The sequence below is a fragment of the Rhincodon typus genome, chromosome 20 (genome assembly GCF_021869965.1).
Source record: "Rhincodon typus isolate 14 chromosome 20, sRhiTyp1.1, whole genome shotgun sequence".
Taxonomy (NCBI): Eukaryota; Metazoa; Chordata; class Chondrichthyes; order Orectolobiformes; family Rhincodontidae; genus Rhincodon; species Rhincodon typus.
This window is the reverse complement of record NC_063351.1, coordinates 33170156-33187401: the sequence shown is the minus strand read 5'-3', so window position 1 is coordinate 33187401 and position 17246 is coordinate 33170156. Positions and strand designations below refer to the sequence as shown.

Here is a 17246-nt window from a genome sequence, read left to right as displayed (position 1 = left end):
GGATCTGTGCACTGGCCAGTCAATCTTCTGACATTTCACTGAACAATAGAGCTGCTTGCACTGTGCACACCGATTTAATCCTGAAAGAGCACACAAAATAAAATAAAATATTCAAACACGGTAAAGAACTGCCAATTTTACACATTAAATATAAAATGAAAGATATGGAACCAAGTTCTACACTTACGCGAATGTCATTCAGCATCTAGTCTTCATCAATCCTCTTCATCTCTCCCCCTCCTTGTATTGCTCAGCTCGTTACCCATCATTGAGCCATGAAATATCAACTATGAAAAACTTTATCCATTACACTACACCATTACTTACAAATTACTCCCTGATGTACTCTAAGATGGTTCATAACCTTTGTAACCAAATTGTTCTAAATATGAGCATCTAACTCTGTATTCACTCCATCTCAGAAAGCTTACCTTCACTTTGAGCATGATCTACTTCCACCCTGCGTCGACCCATCTGCCATCTAAAGCTACATGGTCATCTGCTTCAATGCCTGCCTGCCTGCCCGACCTCCCATTTCTACTCAACAAAAACATATGTAAAGTGTATCCAATGGTGCACCAAGTCCCACTCAACCATCATCCTTTTTCAGGCTAACCTATGATGGCTCTTAATCAACAAATACCTCCATGTTCAAACTGAAATCCGTTCATGCTCAGATCCCTCCCCTTTCTGCTTTCTCCTGCATTAAATTATCCTTTTCACACTACTAATCAGGACCTAGGCTCACTGATGAATTCTTCCCAATCCCAAGCTTTTCCAATTGTTGCTCCTCCTTCTGGTCTCCATAAAACATAACTCAAAGATTTTTGTTATCCATCCTTAAAAATTGATAATAGCAGTCAATTTGTCCAAGTACGTATCAAATGTGACTGAGGACTTTTTTTCAGCCAAGGACAGCGTAGGTGTAAGAGGTTATTAAAAATTCATACTGGTAATATTGATGTTTTACAATAAGTACATTAGTGTTACCACAATAAATACTAAAACGATGCAGTCATAATTATGGTTTAATTAAACTCTCGATAATTCTGACTCTGTTTGAGGCACGGCCATTAAGTTACTCTCATTTTGGGGAGAAACTTATAGGGGTATGGGCGGCACAGGATTCAGCAAGATGTGTGGCAACATCCATTCTGACAGGAGCAACTCGCACTCATATTTTTCATGAGTGGTGAGCCAAGATACTCAGTATGCATTGGCAAACTGCCAAATAACAGCAATTATTGCTTTTTAAAGGCCTTGTAAACAGCCCAACTTGCTTCATTATTGTTTTGCCAAACTTGCCAAATAAGTTTCACATCAGAAAAGCTCAACAAGGATATCACAGCAAACATCTGGTGGATTCAGCTTGCCAACTGCTCTGAACAATATCCATGTTGGAAATTGAGGACCAACATCTCAGGGCACACTCCATGAGGATCAGCCATACACACCATGCATTCCTGATCATTGGCATCTGACATGTGAAAATCCAAGGACCCTCACAATGTCTCCAATTCATTTACAGGACACTTATGCACTAGTAACTATTATTATAATACTGCAGCAAGGACACTTTGCACTCATGAATATGCAACCAGCTCATGGACTGGACCAGACTGCAAAACCCGGCTCTTAACTTACTCTCATGTCACTAATTCACTCAGCCTACATGGTTGCTCACAGTGTCTGCGTCTTGCATTGCCATGTCTTTTTGCACTTTTCCCCTTTCACCAAAGATATCAGCCACTCATTACTGCTACCTTGCCTTGCCGTTTATCACAGACCACCAAACCAGGAAGCTTTCACAGTAGTCAGCAGACCTCCATCAAATGAAGTCAAGGGGGACAGCTTTCATGCCAAGTTTCCCCTGTACATTAAGTCACGGGTAGCCTCCAACAACAATCCAGGGTGGCCAGTCAGGATATTCTCCTTGTAAAAGATGAAGAGCTCACCGACAGCAGCCCATCCACACCATCTTGACTCTTTTTGCCTAACTGTGGCCTGTTTTCCTCATGAAATGAGAGACAGATATTGAGAGTTGAATGTGGGTGGCACAGCTATTACTGTTGATACAGTTAGGAGGTGTCCAGTAGAGTTAGGAGTTAGTGCAGAGGCCATGCAAGATTAGGAGTGTCAATGTTGTTTTTTAGAGGTGTATTGAAAAGAGGGAGAGTGTAGTAGAGAAGAGTGAGGGAGGGAAGATGTTGCACACATTAATGACAGTGGTTCAGCACGAGCATTGGTGGAAGGTGGGTCCAGTTGCAGACATAAGGCGAGTTTGAGAGAATCAAAGTAAAGTATCGGAGAGAATTTACCCTTACAGAGTGGAAAAGGACACTGAACTGCTTCCTAAAATGCTGGCCAATCCTCCAACAGTTAAAACTTGCAACTTCAGACCAGGCTAGCAGTATGAATTTTAAAAAAGATCACTCACAGGAAGAGGGGCGTCGCTGGCTAGGCAGCATTTATTGCCCATAATTGGCCCAGAGGGCAGTTAAGAGGCAACCACACTGCTGTGGGGCTGGAGTCACATCTAGGCCAGACTAGGTAAGGATGGCAGTTTCCTTCCCTAAAGGATATCAGTGAACCAGACAGGGTTTTTCCGACAATCGACAATGGTTTCACGGTCTTCATTAGACTCTTAATTCCAGATATTTATTGAATTCAAATTCCACCATTTACCATGGCAGGGTAAATGGGTCCCCAGAACATTATCTGGGTCTCTGGATTAACAATCCGGTGATAATACTACTAAGCCATCGACTCCCCTGGTGCCACAGTCTCCACTGCTGGCCTTGCGGAAGTAGTCCCGTGTCTGCACCAAATTGTCCAGGAAGACCTCCAGGACACTGCCCACAAAGTGGAGGACAATTTCGCCTTGCCTACCACATCGAGGTTAAATGTCAGGAAGGATGCAGAACAGTTTTGGATTGACACTGCTTACCCAGGGTGCACCACGGGCTTTCAGGTTTGCTACGCCTTTCAATTAGATTGTAATTGATCTGAAGTTCAACTCAAGTTACCCAGCTTTGATTCAGGACCCTTGGTATCCTTTCCTAATTAAATCCAGGATCTCCTAAAATGTCAAGATTGATCACTGAATTTTAAATCTGACAGTATATTCTCTGCTCACAGGACAGTTTTTGTCTCCTGGGGCATTCTGAAGTTGCAGGTCCTGATGCTTACCACGAGGACGCTGCACAATGCTCTCACTTGGCGTCACAGAAATATTCTTGCAGTGCAGATCTTATTGTCTCATTCTAGTTATAATTCCTGTCTTTACTAAAACGCAAAGTAAAAAATTCTGTAAAATTAAGTACGTTTTAAGAATAACATAAGAATATAGCAATTTTATACAATAAAAGTAAAATGGAGGCTGAGTTTCTAAATTTCTTGCAGATTGAGTTAGACAAGGGAGTCAAGTGTTATGGAGTGCAGACAAAAGAAAAGAGCTGAGACTGAGAGGTCAGCCATAATCTTACTGCAGGAGCAAGTCTCTAGGGCCAAATGGCATATTTCTACCTCCAAGTCCTGTGTTCTCATGCACGGTAACTCCTCCCATTCCCTCCGTAGAAGAGATTCACAAAACATCTCTAAGTGATCAGAACATAATTGAACCAGTTTATAAATTTCTTCCATTGCTCTTTAATTTTTTTTTAAATGCAAGCAAGATTTCCAAAAAGTACTGAACAACCCACAGAAGGATATTAGCAGAGAAAGAAAGGAAAATGATTATTCTAGGAAAACCCAAAATCCTTTTCTTGATCTTTAATGATCAAGAATAATAAAAAGTGCTTACTAAGTATTCACTTGCAAGGTACAACCTTATTCAGCTGACTGCGTCAATATTATTATCCCTGTATAGACTATTAACTTCTAAAAGAAATGAATTTCCCAGCAACTGACAGAGTATTGCATAACACTAATGTTTCAAGATGTTTACTGTAATGAACTAAAAATCACATCAATCAATACAAAAACTACAGAAAAGATGTGTTCGCAGTTTTTCAGCAGGCTCTCTTCTCCCTTCCAAACCAGGTGCAGCCTTACAATATTCTTTGAAATTCCCTTCACTCAGTCCGAGTATTCCTGAACTGACTTCCAGCAGCCAGGCCCATTTGATAACTCAAAGTCCCATCTCTTCAAAACAGAAGAAGATCACTTCTTCCTAGTGTACTGTTCAATGACTGACAAAAAAAAAGCTCTTCCTCGGTTTTGAATAGAAGGAAATATATTTGCTCTTCTTTTCTAGGTGTTTCAACCTGAGAATCTTTGTCCAGAAAGATCAACTGGATTTCTTTTCTGACAAGATGCAAAAACTGACACTTGATTTTCTGTGGGTTTAGCCATTGTGGCTTTCCCATGACAATCAAAGTATATGGGCTTATCCCGAAGGAGGGTTTAGCATGATTTCACCATCTTCCATTCCAGAACATTTTGTATTATGTTAAAGGAGACAGTTTAAAACACAACCAACTTATAAAGTTTTGCATTCGTAAGATCATATATCCCAGCCTGTTTACAGGAAACCACTTTACCTTCCTTTCAGAGGTCATTCAGAAGCAACATTTTGATCAAATCAATAGGTCATGTAAGTGGTTCAATGTGAGCGCTGTAATCTTACAGAAAGATTTCAAACCAATAGTCGATCAGTCCTCCTAGACAGGCATAAAGCGAGTGTAACCTGTCTCTCTATATCTTAGGCAATGTTTAAGTGTCAACAATCACCAAGCGCAGTCTGTTCTATCATTAATCTCAGTGTCTGCTGACACTTTGTAAATTTGTAGTTCCCTTTATTAGTGAATACTTTTGGAAAATTATTTTAATCAAATATTTTGGTACTTCCAGAGCCTCTGGCAAATGTTACGCAAATTCAACCTTTTATTTTCTCTCAAATCAGATGTCAATTAAGGATTTTTTTCTTCTTCACACATCCATCTCCACTTGCTCTGTCCAAACTATCGTCACTGACATTTTTTTTGACAAAAAAGAGGATGCAAATAAGCTTTTCAAATTACACATTTAGTTTGTTAAGACTTTCTTCAAAAGGCGGGGCAAATGTTAGTTGTTATGTTGTGAACGAGACAGAGACATCAGCTGCATTCCAGACAATGGCTCTCTATCAGGTGCTGAGGACTTTTATAGTTAATGACATCTCTGTTGCCATGAGTTAGTTGATTAGCGATTGAATATTTTACTGCAAAGGTCACAATAAGAGTTTCTCGTGTAACTATTACCTACCTTGTATCACTAAGTAGCATCATACCCAAATCCCAGAATCACAGAATCCCTACAGTATGGGGACAGGCCCATCAGCCCAACAAGTCCACACCAAGCCTCAGAGCATACCATCCAGACCTATTCCCCTATAACCCACCTAATCTACACATCCCTGAGCACTGTGGGCAATTTAGCATGCCCAATCCACCTAGCCTGCACATCTTTGGACTGTGGGAGAAAACCGGACCACCCAGAGGAAACCCATGCAAACACGGGGAGAATGTGCAAACTCCACACAGACAGACGCCAGAGGGTGGAATCAAAGCCAGACTCCTGGTGCTGTGAGGCAGCAGTGCTAACCACTGAGCCACCGTGCCTCATAAAATAAAGTTCTCCAGGAAATTGGTCACATTTAACACCAATTCTAACAGCTCCTAGCTACAGGTGTTAATCAAATAAATGAAATAATTACTGTCCTCCTTCACCTGGTCAGGCTTGATGGGGTGAATTTTAATGTTCAGACCCACTTGCAGCGAGAGACAACACCATACCAGAAATCCACAAGTTCAAAAAGCAGATTTATTGCTATGGAAGGTGATGCACTGCAGATGAGCAGATTCTTAGCAAGTACAGATAAATTCTCCCTTGATAGAAAGTTAGGCACAACATATCTACATGGCACATAACACTTACTAATGTTGCCTGCTGACGAAGTCAACAAGAAATTATGACTTTCACAATTTTAGATGATTGAGTTCAGAAGCATGTAAACTCTTTCACCTTGTCAATTCTAATTCACATCTTTAATTGTTCAAAAGGTCCTTCAAAAGTACTCCTTTAAACTAAAAATTATAGATTTACTATTTAAACATTAATAAGTGTGTTAACTAAAACTAAATTACTGACTTTTTTCACTTTTTATAATAAATAATACTCAAAGATAAAAATGAGCAATGGGTGAATCTACAGGAACAACATGCAGCAACATCTTACACAACACCCTCAAACATTTCGAAAAAGTCACTTTTCTGTAGCATTTTTGTAAACTTTTTACAAACTGTTCAAGAGAGGTCCAAATAAAAAGTAACTAAAAAGTCTGTGAATTAAGTAAAATAAATGTTGTATTTAAATTCTAATGACAGAAACCAGCATAAAAATGAACCTTTGTGCGCTCTGGTGTCAGTCTTGTGTGCTGATGATTAACATCAAGATCAATGTTGGAAACACTCATGCAGGCAGACAATCCTGAACTGCATAGCTAATACTTTTCCAGCTGTACAAGCTAAGAGAATGCTATGCATTTATCTTCCACCAAATGGACTGCATTTCAATATTTGACAACAATCCCTAAAGGAATTTGAGTGAAAATTCTCCCTTTCTTTCAGTGTAATCAAGTAAAAGCTTTTCTATAGCACTTTTCAGTTTCAACGCATTATTTTCGGTGCTGGCTTTATTAGCTCATCCAATTCAGTTACATCACTGGGGCTCTTCTACTTCTACAATCAACACAAACTGCAGAAGCTATAATTTGCCAACGAACTGGACAACGAGTGAAATAAATTGTGGATCTAACAGAGGCAATTAGCACAGGTTTGGCAGTTATGGCGTGATCATTTGGTTTCATGCAACACTCCAGAGAACATCAAACATCAGCCCCAAAATCATCAATTCTCTCATTTTCATAAGGAGTTCTGATTTCAAAGTTAGCTGACAGAAGACTTGCAAATTGGCTAAATATTTGAAATTGAAACTTACTGCTCAAACATGGCAGTTGTTGCAAATTTTACAAGTGTAAAGCAATATTAAAATATCCTCAATCAGTTGGTATTGCTCAATGTGAATTGAAGCCCAGGACTGGTCTGTTACAGAACTATTTGAAAGCATAGCTGACATGCCTCAGCTTTGTTAACTGGGTCCCAATCACATCTTCAGAAAACAACCACTTTCACAATTATACTTCTTGTCTTCTTGTGGCTTTAGTTGTGCCTTTCCTGACTGTCAATGGTACAGCCCCTCACAACCAGAGAGTAGCCCTTCACTCTAGAGTTAAATCACTGACATTACTGCTTTGATGTGCAATACTTCATCTCCCACCAATGCACTAGAACAGAAAGTCAGTGCTGATGTTAAAGGTCATCCTATTCTGGACTTATATCTGCCTCACGCTCACCATCCTGCTCTCTCTCGCATGAGAAAAGTGGTAAACAGCATGGGTGCAGGGCAACGATTGGCAGGGAGACTGAAGGGTTAGGATCTGGATGGCTGAAGGTGGAGCAGAAAACAAAATCAAATTCCTAGAGGTTTTGAATTTGCCCTGTATTTATTGGACAAGATTTACTTGGGAAATTTCCCACATTGGCATCTAACAAACAAGTTGTAGCTGAACTATAACAGCTTGGCTAGGAGTACGGCCAGTTCTGCAAAACAGATCATCAGAGCTATTGCTGAAATATTATCAGGGGTCATAGCCTTGGGTGCATCCAGAGTCTTTACCCATTTCTTGATATGATGTGGAGTGAATCCATGGTTGCAAATAGTTTAACTTTATCTTTTGCATTGATGTGCTGGGCGCCATCGTCAAGGCTGGAGATATTTGTGGAGACATCTCCTCCTGTTAAGCTGGTTAATTCACAGCTGGATACGGTGGGACTGAAGAGATCCAATATGTCGGTTGTGGGATCAGCAGCTCTATTGCATGCTGCTACTGTTAGGGTTCCATTTGCAAGTCGCTTTGTATGCAAGATGGAGCACAATGCAGAACAATATAAAATAGCCATTCGTAAGTACAAGGAAACAGTTGTACGCTGGATCTTTAAAATTACACCCCTGTACGAGATCACATGTAAGTATGACATTCAAATGCAGGACTCCCTGTATCTGTAAAAGACTGAAGGTGCACAATGATGATACCATGATTGCTTCCTGGATATTTTGCACACACAAATTATAAAACTACCAGTTGGACAATGTGAAGTTGAATCCATATAAATTCATGAAATCTGGTTTTTTGAGGGTGCCTCGATTGCCACAACTGCAATCTATCATTCCAGTGAGGATCCCATTAGACCAGGTCATCCCAAGGTGCGCTCACCTTGACTCTTTATAAGTACTGAAGTAGAGTTAAGTGGCAGCCTTTGCAACTATGAGCATCACCCAGGCGATGCACTGTTGCATAGCAGATTGAAATATTTCACAGACGTCACTAGCGGATTTCTGGAAAACGTTGAAAAACTAATTAAAGGTTGTAGTGACTTTTACCACCACTGATAATGCATGCCAAACTGGCCCACTTGGCAAAGATCTCCTTCTACGCAGTTGTAAGTATCTCTTAATAGCAGATACACCTGTTCATAATGATTTCTCATCAAGGTGTTCAAATTAAAAATGCGGGTCCTTGCAGACTTCCCAAACCAACATCAATTTTTGATTTTTTAACCTTCCATGCATACAAAGTCACCATATAGCCAATGAGAATTTTAACTTGACATGCCTATCCTTGATACCATGGAATTCATAACTAATGACACAGAGGCACAGGTATTAAATTAATGATTTAAGAGGAATCATGGAATCTAGATAGTTTATGCATTACCACAGCCAGAAATTTCCAGTCAAAAGCTATACTGTTTGGCAGATTACAGTTACTTTCACAGCATTCTACCAAAAATGCTTTTCCATGATTTGCATTGAGGTAATAAAAATGAAATAAAAACTAATGTCTTAAATGTAACCAGCAACTGGAGTACACCATTCAGCCCTTCAAGCTTACCCAGCCATTCTAAGATCATAGCTAATCCATCCCACATTCATCTCCCCTTTCGTGCCAGCTGTTTCTCAGTCTCAACTCCTTAACTGCTCAAAAATCTATCATACTCCTCTTCAAATATTTTCAGCGATCTATCCTCCTCATCTCTCTAAGGTGGAGAACTGAAGAAATCCCCTCATATCTCACTATCTTCCCTTATTCTGTAACCATGTGCCCCAGCGAGAGACTCCCCAGTAATGGGAACATCTTCTCAACATATACTCTCAAAGTCTTATTGGTTCAATAAGCTCATGCCTCATTTTTCTAATCTGTAATGACTAAAGACTCAACTTGCTTAGGCTTTCTTGATAAGTCAACCCCTCCATCTCAAGAATTAGCCTCATGACTCTCTTTTGAGTACCTCTGACGCCAGCAAATCCCTTCATCAATATGGGGATCAGAACTGTGCACAGTATTCCAGATGTGGTCTCAACATCACTGTGTACAGTTGACACAAGACTGGTCTATTTTTAAATTCCAACTCTCTAGCAATAAAAGCCAAACTCCCCTTAGCCTTCTTTAGGAACAAACCAGACCAGCAAAGTTAGGCTATGTCATTAACAAAGAATGGTAGTGAACAATAAACTCAAACTCAAGAAGTGTAAGAAAATCCATCCCACCAATATTTCTTCAGCGTTCAATATTTCAGGCTGAAGTGTCAAGTATTTATCTGTACATTTTAACAGTGTCAGGTTGTTGAGCAATAGGGTCAAACCTGAACATTATTCCAAGCACAGGCCACCAAACTGCTATTAGGATACAGAATCCTAGCCATATATCTGATCCCTAACAGAGTGCCAGTAATTCCTATTGGGTCAACACACAAAATATGAGACAAATGATGGACATTTGGTGAGCCATTCAAAATTCTTAATATTCCTTTTGTAAATTTTCTCTTACATGCTGATGTCAACTTTCTTCATCCAAGTATGGAGACAGAATAAATGTAGTAAGATTTTAATTTTACTTAATACAGAAAGCAATGCCCACCTTGCAATCCGCAATAACTGCAAGTTGCGGTAGGAGACGGTGACGAAGATGTGGTCGACATTTTCACAAGACTAAAATTCTGCAAAAGACAAGTTTTTCTGCAAATAATAAAACTACATAAATAATCATTAACTGAACAGAAATTGAAGTAATTCAATCATTGCGAATTCCACAAAAAACTTAATTCTAATATTTAAATTGAGTCATTATGCATTATATACTAGAACAAACAATACAGTAGTATAACCCAGTTTGCCTGACAAGCAGCTAAATGCATCAGCATTTTATCATAATCTTTTGAATTAATGGTTCACTGAACAAGTTATTTGGGCCTGAAGTGCTGCACAACAGACAGGAAAGAAAATTAGATGACATCTATTCCATCATCAATAATGAAATTAAGAACGCTTTTATAGCATTGTCATTTAATTCATCCAACTATAATGAAGCAATAAAGCAAATACAACTTGAAACACTGAAATAAAACTCAAAAGTCATAGGGTGGTCAGACGGAACCTTCGGTAGTGTATCCAGTTAATTAAAGACAATGTGGATAAGTATTCAAAAAATACTGGAAGCAATTTGGAGGCATAAGACTCATCCCTAAATTCAAATTGAGAAAAAAGTCCTAAGAGAAAAATCTAGGCTCATTACCCTTGAATTGTGGATCAACCAAAATATTCTTATTTGAGCAATTACAAAATGATAAACAGTACAGGAAAGAAAAATCCAGAAAGCGTTTCAAACTAAACTGACAAAAGGACAGGGAACACAGGGACAAGGTGGTTAAAAAAGGTGTTTGGCACGCTTGCCTTCACTGCTCAGTCCTTTGAGCATAGGAGTTGGGAAGTCATGTTGAGGTTTGAGTTATAAAGAAAGGCTGAATAGGCTGGGACTTTTTACATTGGAGCATAGGAGGCCGAGAGGTGACCTTATAGAAGTTTATAAAATAATGAGGGGTTTAGGTAGAGTTCATAATAGTTGTCTTTTCCATAGGTTGGGAGATTTCAAGTCTAGGAAGCATATTTATAAGGAGAGAGGAGAGAGATATTTAAAAGAAAGACATGAGGGGCAAATTTTTTTTATGCAGTGGGTTGTTCGCGTGTGGAATGAATTTCCTGGGGAAGTGGTAGATATGGGTACAATTACAATGTTTAAAAGACATTTGGATAAGTACGTGAATAGGAAAGGTTTGGAGGGATATAGGCCAGGAGCAGGCTGGTAGGACTAGTTTAGTTTGGGATTACATTCAGCATAGACTGGTTGGACTGAGGGGTCTGTTCCCGTCTGTATAACTCGACGGCAAACAAGACAATGACAAGGAAGCATTTTGTCAAAAAACTGGTAACGGAACGGACTCCCAAACACAACACAGATGTAACACAAGAAACAATACTTCAGGATGGGCAATAAGTGCTGGCTGAAACAGTGATGCTTGTTCATCCTATAAACAAATAGGAAGAATTCTTTCAAAGTTGAATGCTTTACATTTTAAGTGGCTTAGAAACAAGTGGCCTTAGCTGCCTTTAAATAGCGTGCTTTAACTCAATTCAATTATTCTAAAAATATTTAATCCAAATAGTTACACAGAAAAAAATTTAATTGCTTACACCATTGACGTCTTCAGTTGATACAGACGGGGACGAGATAGAACCAACTGCTCGATGCTGCATTCTTTGTTCTACATCAAAAAAGTTCAGTGAATTTAAAAATATTATCTTACTATGCCACCAGCACAGCACAAAACTATAGTTTAACACCAGTGAACTGTAACTAGCAGGTTCAATAAGAAATCATGCTGTTACTAAGTATTTAAGAGTGGTACAACATCTTCATTTGTATGGCTTTCCCCCCTATTTTTCTGGTTTTCTTTTGTTTTATTTAAATGGCTTCAGCGATCACTTGGGTGCAAATGAAACTCTCATTAGCACATGACTAATATAGAGTAAAGAACACAAAAAATAAAATAGGGTGTAGAAATACAAGGTAAAAACAAACAGAAGCAAGGTTGAGAGAGAAAAAAAAAATATGACAATGGGTAGCATTACTTAAGTAGGGCCTTTGAGAGAAGAAAAGTGAAATTTTACAGAATTTGTGGGGTTGAGAAGGAAGCTTCACCAAGGGGACTGACCAACATTCGAATTAGAAGGAGGCAGCCATTTGACCCACAAGTCATCTTTGCTATTTAATAAGATCATGGCTGATGTTAGCATTTTGAATTTCACATTCCTATCTACTCCCAATAATCATCGGTTCCCTTGTGCCTACCTTAAAAATATTCAATAACCCTGCCTCAACAAGCAGAGTGTTCCAAAGCTGCACAAACCTCACAAAAGTTTCTCATATGCATCTGAAAAGATGACCCCAATGTTTAAAACAAGCGTTAGGGCAAAAATATTTGGAAAAACTATTATAACATACACGTGAAGTACTTCAATGGTTATGAATATTTTGGCATATCCTGAGGTTTTGAAAGATATCATCTTTATTTGTTCTCAATATTGAAGAGTCAGAGAGCAGACAGGATTGGGTTACAAAATTCTAAACACCTCTGACAACCATAGTAGTACTGGAAGTCTATAACAGCAATAATAAAATTTAAAAGGAACACCACTAATTAAATTTAAAAGGAGTCAATCAGGCATTTCTAGAGATTCAATGCACAATAAAATTCAACGTGCTCAAGAAAAACCCAGATTAAGGAGAAACAGCTAGTATTGATTTGCAATGAGGTACTGCCTGAAACAAATTAATAGTTTTTTTAGACAATACTGCACACTGCCACTAATTTACTTGATATTGCAGAAGTTGTTTTTTCAAAAGCAGCCAATCTGGTGCTGTACTGGTGGTTTTTGATAAAATGAAGGAATGCGGCAGCAACATAGACAGAAAGAGGGACTAGCAGGAAATCATTTTTTTCAGGTTAGGATATATGTCCAAAGGCACTAGTCTAGAATCAAAGAAAAGGGAGACATTTACATAATGGCTTTGAAAAAATACAGAGTAATGGAAAGCAAGAATAAAGGCATCAATATATGTTAAATGAAAAGAAACTTACAATTAGAAGAGATAAAGGAGATTAAAGGAGTCAGAAAGTCAAATGTTTAAAAATTGAACTTTTTTTTTTTAAAAAAGGCATGCTATAAACAACTGTATTTAGAACACAGTGAGAAACAATACAACTTTTAAAAACCGATCATGAGGCCAGTTTTAAACGACCAGTGCAGAAAAAATGACAGTCATTGGCATGCCACAAATAACAATTAAATGGAAATTAGTGTTTTTCCTCAGTAGTGCAGAAAGAGGTGCACCAGCTTATGAAGGAGTTTTATGAAAAAGTGAAAATGGATTTTTCCAGGTAGTTACAAGAGACTGTTATTTTAAGGTAACCACGAGAGAGTCTTTTCCCAAATGTAGAGGATTTTTGAGAATGCTCAATTGAAAGCTGTGAAGTCACAACAGTATTAAATAAGTGGATAAACATTTAAAGAAAGTTACAGAAGATCATCAAGAGGGGGCAGGAAATGAAACTTGCTTGATGGATCAAATGGTTTCCCAGCTGTTGCAAACTTCTATTACTTAGCAGCAGCGTTCATCCAGTGTAAAATTCTTCAGATTTTCTGCCAAATAAAATTATGAATGCAGCAGTGCCCCAAAAGACAGAACTCTCAAATTTGCTAGCACTTACCAAACAGAGGCAGTTCTGTTGAAAGATTGGAACACTGTTACAAACTCAAGGACTTGCAATATGACTAGCTAGCCAGAGCTAGACAACAGGTAGAACACAAAGTGCTGCTTCACTGAGATTTGCAAAATTTAAGACAACCCAAAATATCAAACATTGTACAAGAGGAAAATGGAAACACTTCTATGGGCTTTGATGCATAACCATAATGACCAGTTACAACAGCTCGGCAACAGGCCTATCGCCAAAAATAACGACGTACAATCACAGTTAGCTGTAACATCTATAGAACTTGAGGCAGAACCTACTCCTCAAGACTGGACACTCCAGCCACAAGTGTCAATGCACCAGATGAAGACACCATCTGGAATGTATTATTTGTTGTGTATCCATCACTCTTCATTGATGGAAGGGTGCCAGCAACAACTAAGTCACAATCTGAAGAAGGGTCCAGACCCGAAACAACAGCTTTCCTGCTCCTCTGATGCTGCCTGGCCTGCTGTGTTCCTCCAGCTCTACACCTTATTATCACAATCCAGCTGCATTGCTTCCTATTTCTTACTTCAAAATTATCGTATGAAGGTATGCAATTGTCTGTTATTAAAATAGTTTTAATTACAACAGAAGTAAATAAAATTTTTAAATCATAACATACAAGGGAATTACCTTCAATGTCAAAACTTTGTTGGATTTCTCCATTCAGTTGTTGTAAAAATCCAATTTTATTTTTCTCATTGATGCTACCTCCAATTGCTCTATTAACTTTCAACTGGTGGCTACGATCAGCAAAGTATTCTTTGGCTCGCTCACAAAAATTGAAATTTCTCTTCTTTGTGAAGCTAATGATTCCATCTTCTGACAAAGGTTGACTAATTGCAAAATTGGGGTGCAAACGTTCACTGAAAAGGACTGAGGGACTATCCAAGATGCCTTTAGTCTTAATGGCTCCACTTCTTTTATTCTCATTTTCTGATTTCTGTTGTGAAAACTTCACTGAATCAGGTTTGGAATAATTAACTTTCTTTTCGGACATCGTTCTAGGAAATAACAAGCCTTATTTCAAAATACCTGTAAAAGTTAAAAGTAATAAATTTTACAAACACTAAAAACAATAGACATGTTTAACCACATGGCACTGGTCACAATGGTGACAACTCCTGACAGCGATCAGAGTTCTCAAAAGGCCATTTTTATTCAAAGTGATATATCAAAAGAAAACTTACCCGACGCTCACAAATGATTTGTCTCATTGTTCTTTGAGGGCTAAACAGAAAACACAATACCCAGAAGATTACAAAATCCTGTAATCCTTGCCAAGTAATTTATTTACCCACAATAAGCCAGTGGAGCAAATATTTACCAAGCATAAAAATTGTCATAACTACAAAAAGTAAATCATCCAGTCACTAAAATGTTCAAAAAGATAGCACATTGTTTAAATTCTAGAATCTATTTTAAGGTTATAATTGAAAACTGTTTATTCCACTATCTTTCAGACTTTAAACACCCCAAAACTTGAAGCTGAGAACAAAGAACAAAGGACAAGATATATCCTCATTTTAAATGATTATTTCTGCCTCGGCAATTTTTTTTTAAAATAAGAGGTATTTCCCTGTCTGCAAGAATTAAAATGTTCTATTAGAAACTTACCCTGTGCACTCACCATTGCAGAATACAGTCCTTGAAAGTAGTATATTGTACTGAAGTGAAACATGTAGTTACATGACACTTTTAAATGTACAAAAAACACCAAAGATATATTACAAAGTCTATTAAGTCAAATAGATTAACAAACAGCTGGGTTCATGAAAGGAGTTAAAGTGTGATTTATTGTTACATGTATCTATGAAAATACAGTAGAATGTGTATAAGTCAATATAAGGCGGTGCCATTTTAATTACATAAATCATACTAAGTTAGGACAAATTTCATTTTTTGTTCCATACATGGCTTAATTTCCCAAGTACCTACAGGACGCCACACACTCTGCAGCCGCCAAAGCAGTCCTTGAGACCGCAAAGGAAGCACATTGAAACAGCCCCTGCCACTGCCAACCAGACCCAGAACAGACTGGGTCAGTAGAGACTTGTTAACATTCAATAGGCAGATAGAAGACAGACTCGAAGGTGAGAAGGAAGACCGAGGTATAAGATCCTTAACACCTCAAGTGCACAGCATAATGCTATCCCCACCACTTTAACAAGACTGAAACATTCTGTGTCAATAGCCTTCTAGTCCTCTGGTATCTTGAACCATTCCCAATTGTCACGGGTGTATACTTTATCTACCTACAGAAGGTATATAATGTCCAAACTTCTGCTGCTCAGATTTAAAAAAAACCTATCAGCAAGGGGATCAGTTAGCAGGACAGCTAGTTTGCAATCTAGAGGGATTTCAATTTCTATACCTGCTCAGGTTAAAATTAAGTAATCGCCTTCTCACCCTCTCCTCTTGCCTGAGGTGTGGTAATCCTCAGGTCAAGCTACCACCAGTCATCACCCTCTAATAGAAAAGCAGCCTTATGATCCTGTTAGTCAACGGCTGATAAACTATAAATGTTATGCTGTCACCATTTTTAGGCACAGCCATTAGCTTTTGTGAAAACATCTCATACACTCAACACAAGCGAATTTCTACATTAACATAAAATTAGTGTTATTCAGTAACAAATAAGAGCACTTATCAACAAACGCGCATATATTCTGTAGACCTGGAGAAACACAGGAGGTCAGGCAGCAGCAGAGAAGCAGGAAAGTTGATGTTTCGGGTCTGGTCCCAACCCAAAACGTAAACTTTCCTGATCCTCTGATGCTACCTGCCGTGCTGTGTTCCTCCAGCTCCACACTGTGCTATTTCTGATTCCAGCATCTGCAGTTCTTGTTATCTCCATGCATATAATGTGCTTTTCAACCATGCTGTTTTACAGACAAAGTACAAAAAAGGTAAGCTGTGTTAATCTAATAATACCCATAACCTGTCTCATGGAGGTTTTGCCTCGCAATGTTTAGCCATTGAGAATTATAAAATATTTCTTTGACTGTTTATTAATGATAACGTTCCATCATACCTTTCAATCTCATTTCCCAAGCTAGTTTAATCCATTCCGTCCCTCATACATTCAACACGCTAGGTGTGTATTGAAGCATGCCACACTCAAGTTCAATATGAAACTCTAATGTATGATCACAACTTTCCATAGGACGTCCTACCATGAGTTTACTAATTAATACTGCCCGATTACACACAATAGCCTCCTCCCAGATTGATTCTAGGATGTATTGTTCAAAAAAAATGCAGTCCATCAACAAATCCACCAAAGATAGTAGGAACTGCAGATGCTGGAGAATCTGAGATAACAAGGTGTAGAGCTGGATGAACACAGCAGGCCAAGCAGCATCATAGGAGCAGGAAGGCTGACGGTTCGGGCCTAGACCCTTCCTCAGAAGTGGGGGAGGGGAAGGGGGTTCTGAAATAAATAGGGAGAGAGGGGGGGGCGGATAGAAGATGGATAGAGGAGAAGATAGGTGGAGAGGAAACAGACAG

General features: G+C 38.7%; 1 protein-coding gene across 1 annotated transcript in view; it reads right to left on the bottom strand.

Moving 5' to 3' along the window:
* Positions 1–17246, bottom strand: part of LOC125485620 — a 61813-nt gene that overhangs the window by 40298 nt on the left and 4269 nt on the right. Inside the window, exons 2-5 of the mRNA XM_048609204.1 lie at positions 14370–14771; positions 11629–11699; positions 10019–10097; positions 13–80 (exon numbers count right to left, since the gene is read on the bottom strand). Of these exons, the coding sequence (XP_048465161.1) occupies positions 13–80; positions 10019–10097; positions 11629–11699; positions 14370–14736 (585 nt within the window). The 5' untranslated portion in view covers positions 14737–14771. The remainder of the gene's footprint in view (positions 1–12; positions 81–10018; positions 10098–11628; positions 11700–14369; positions 14772–17246) is intronic.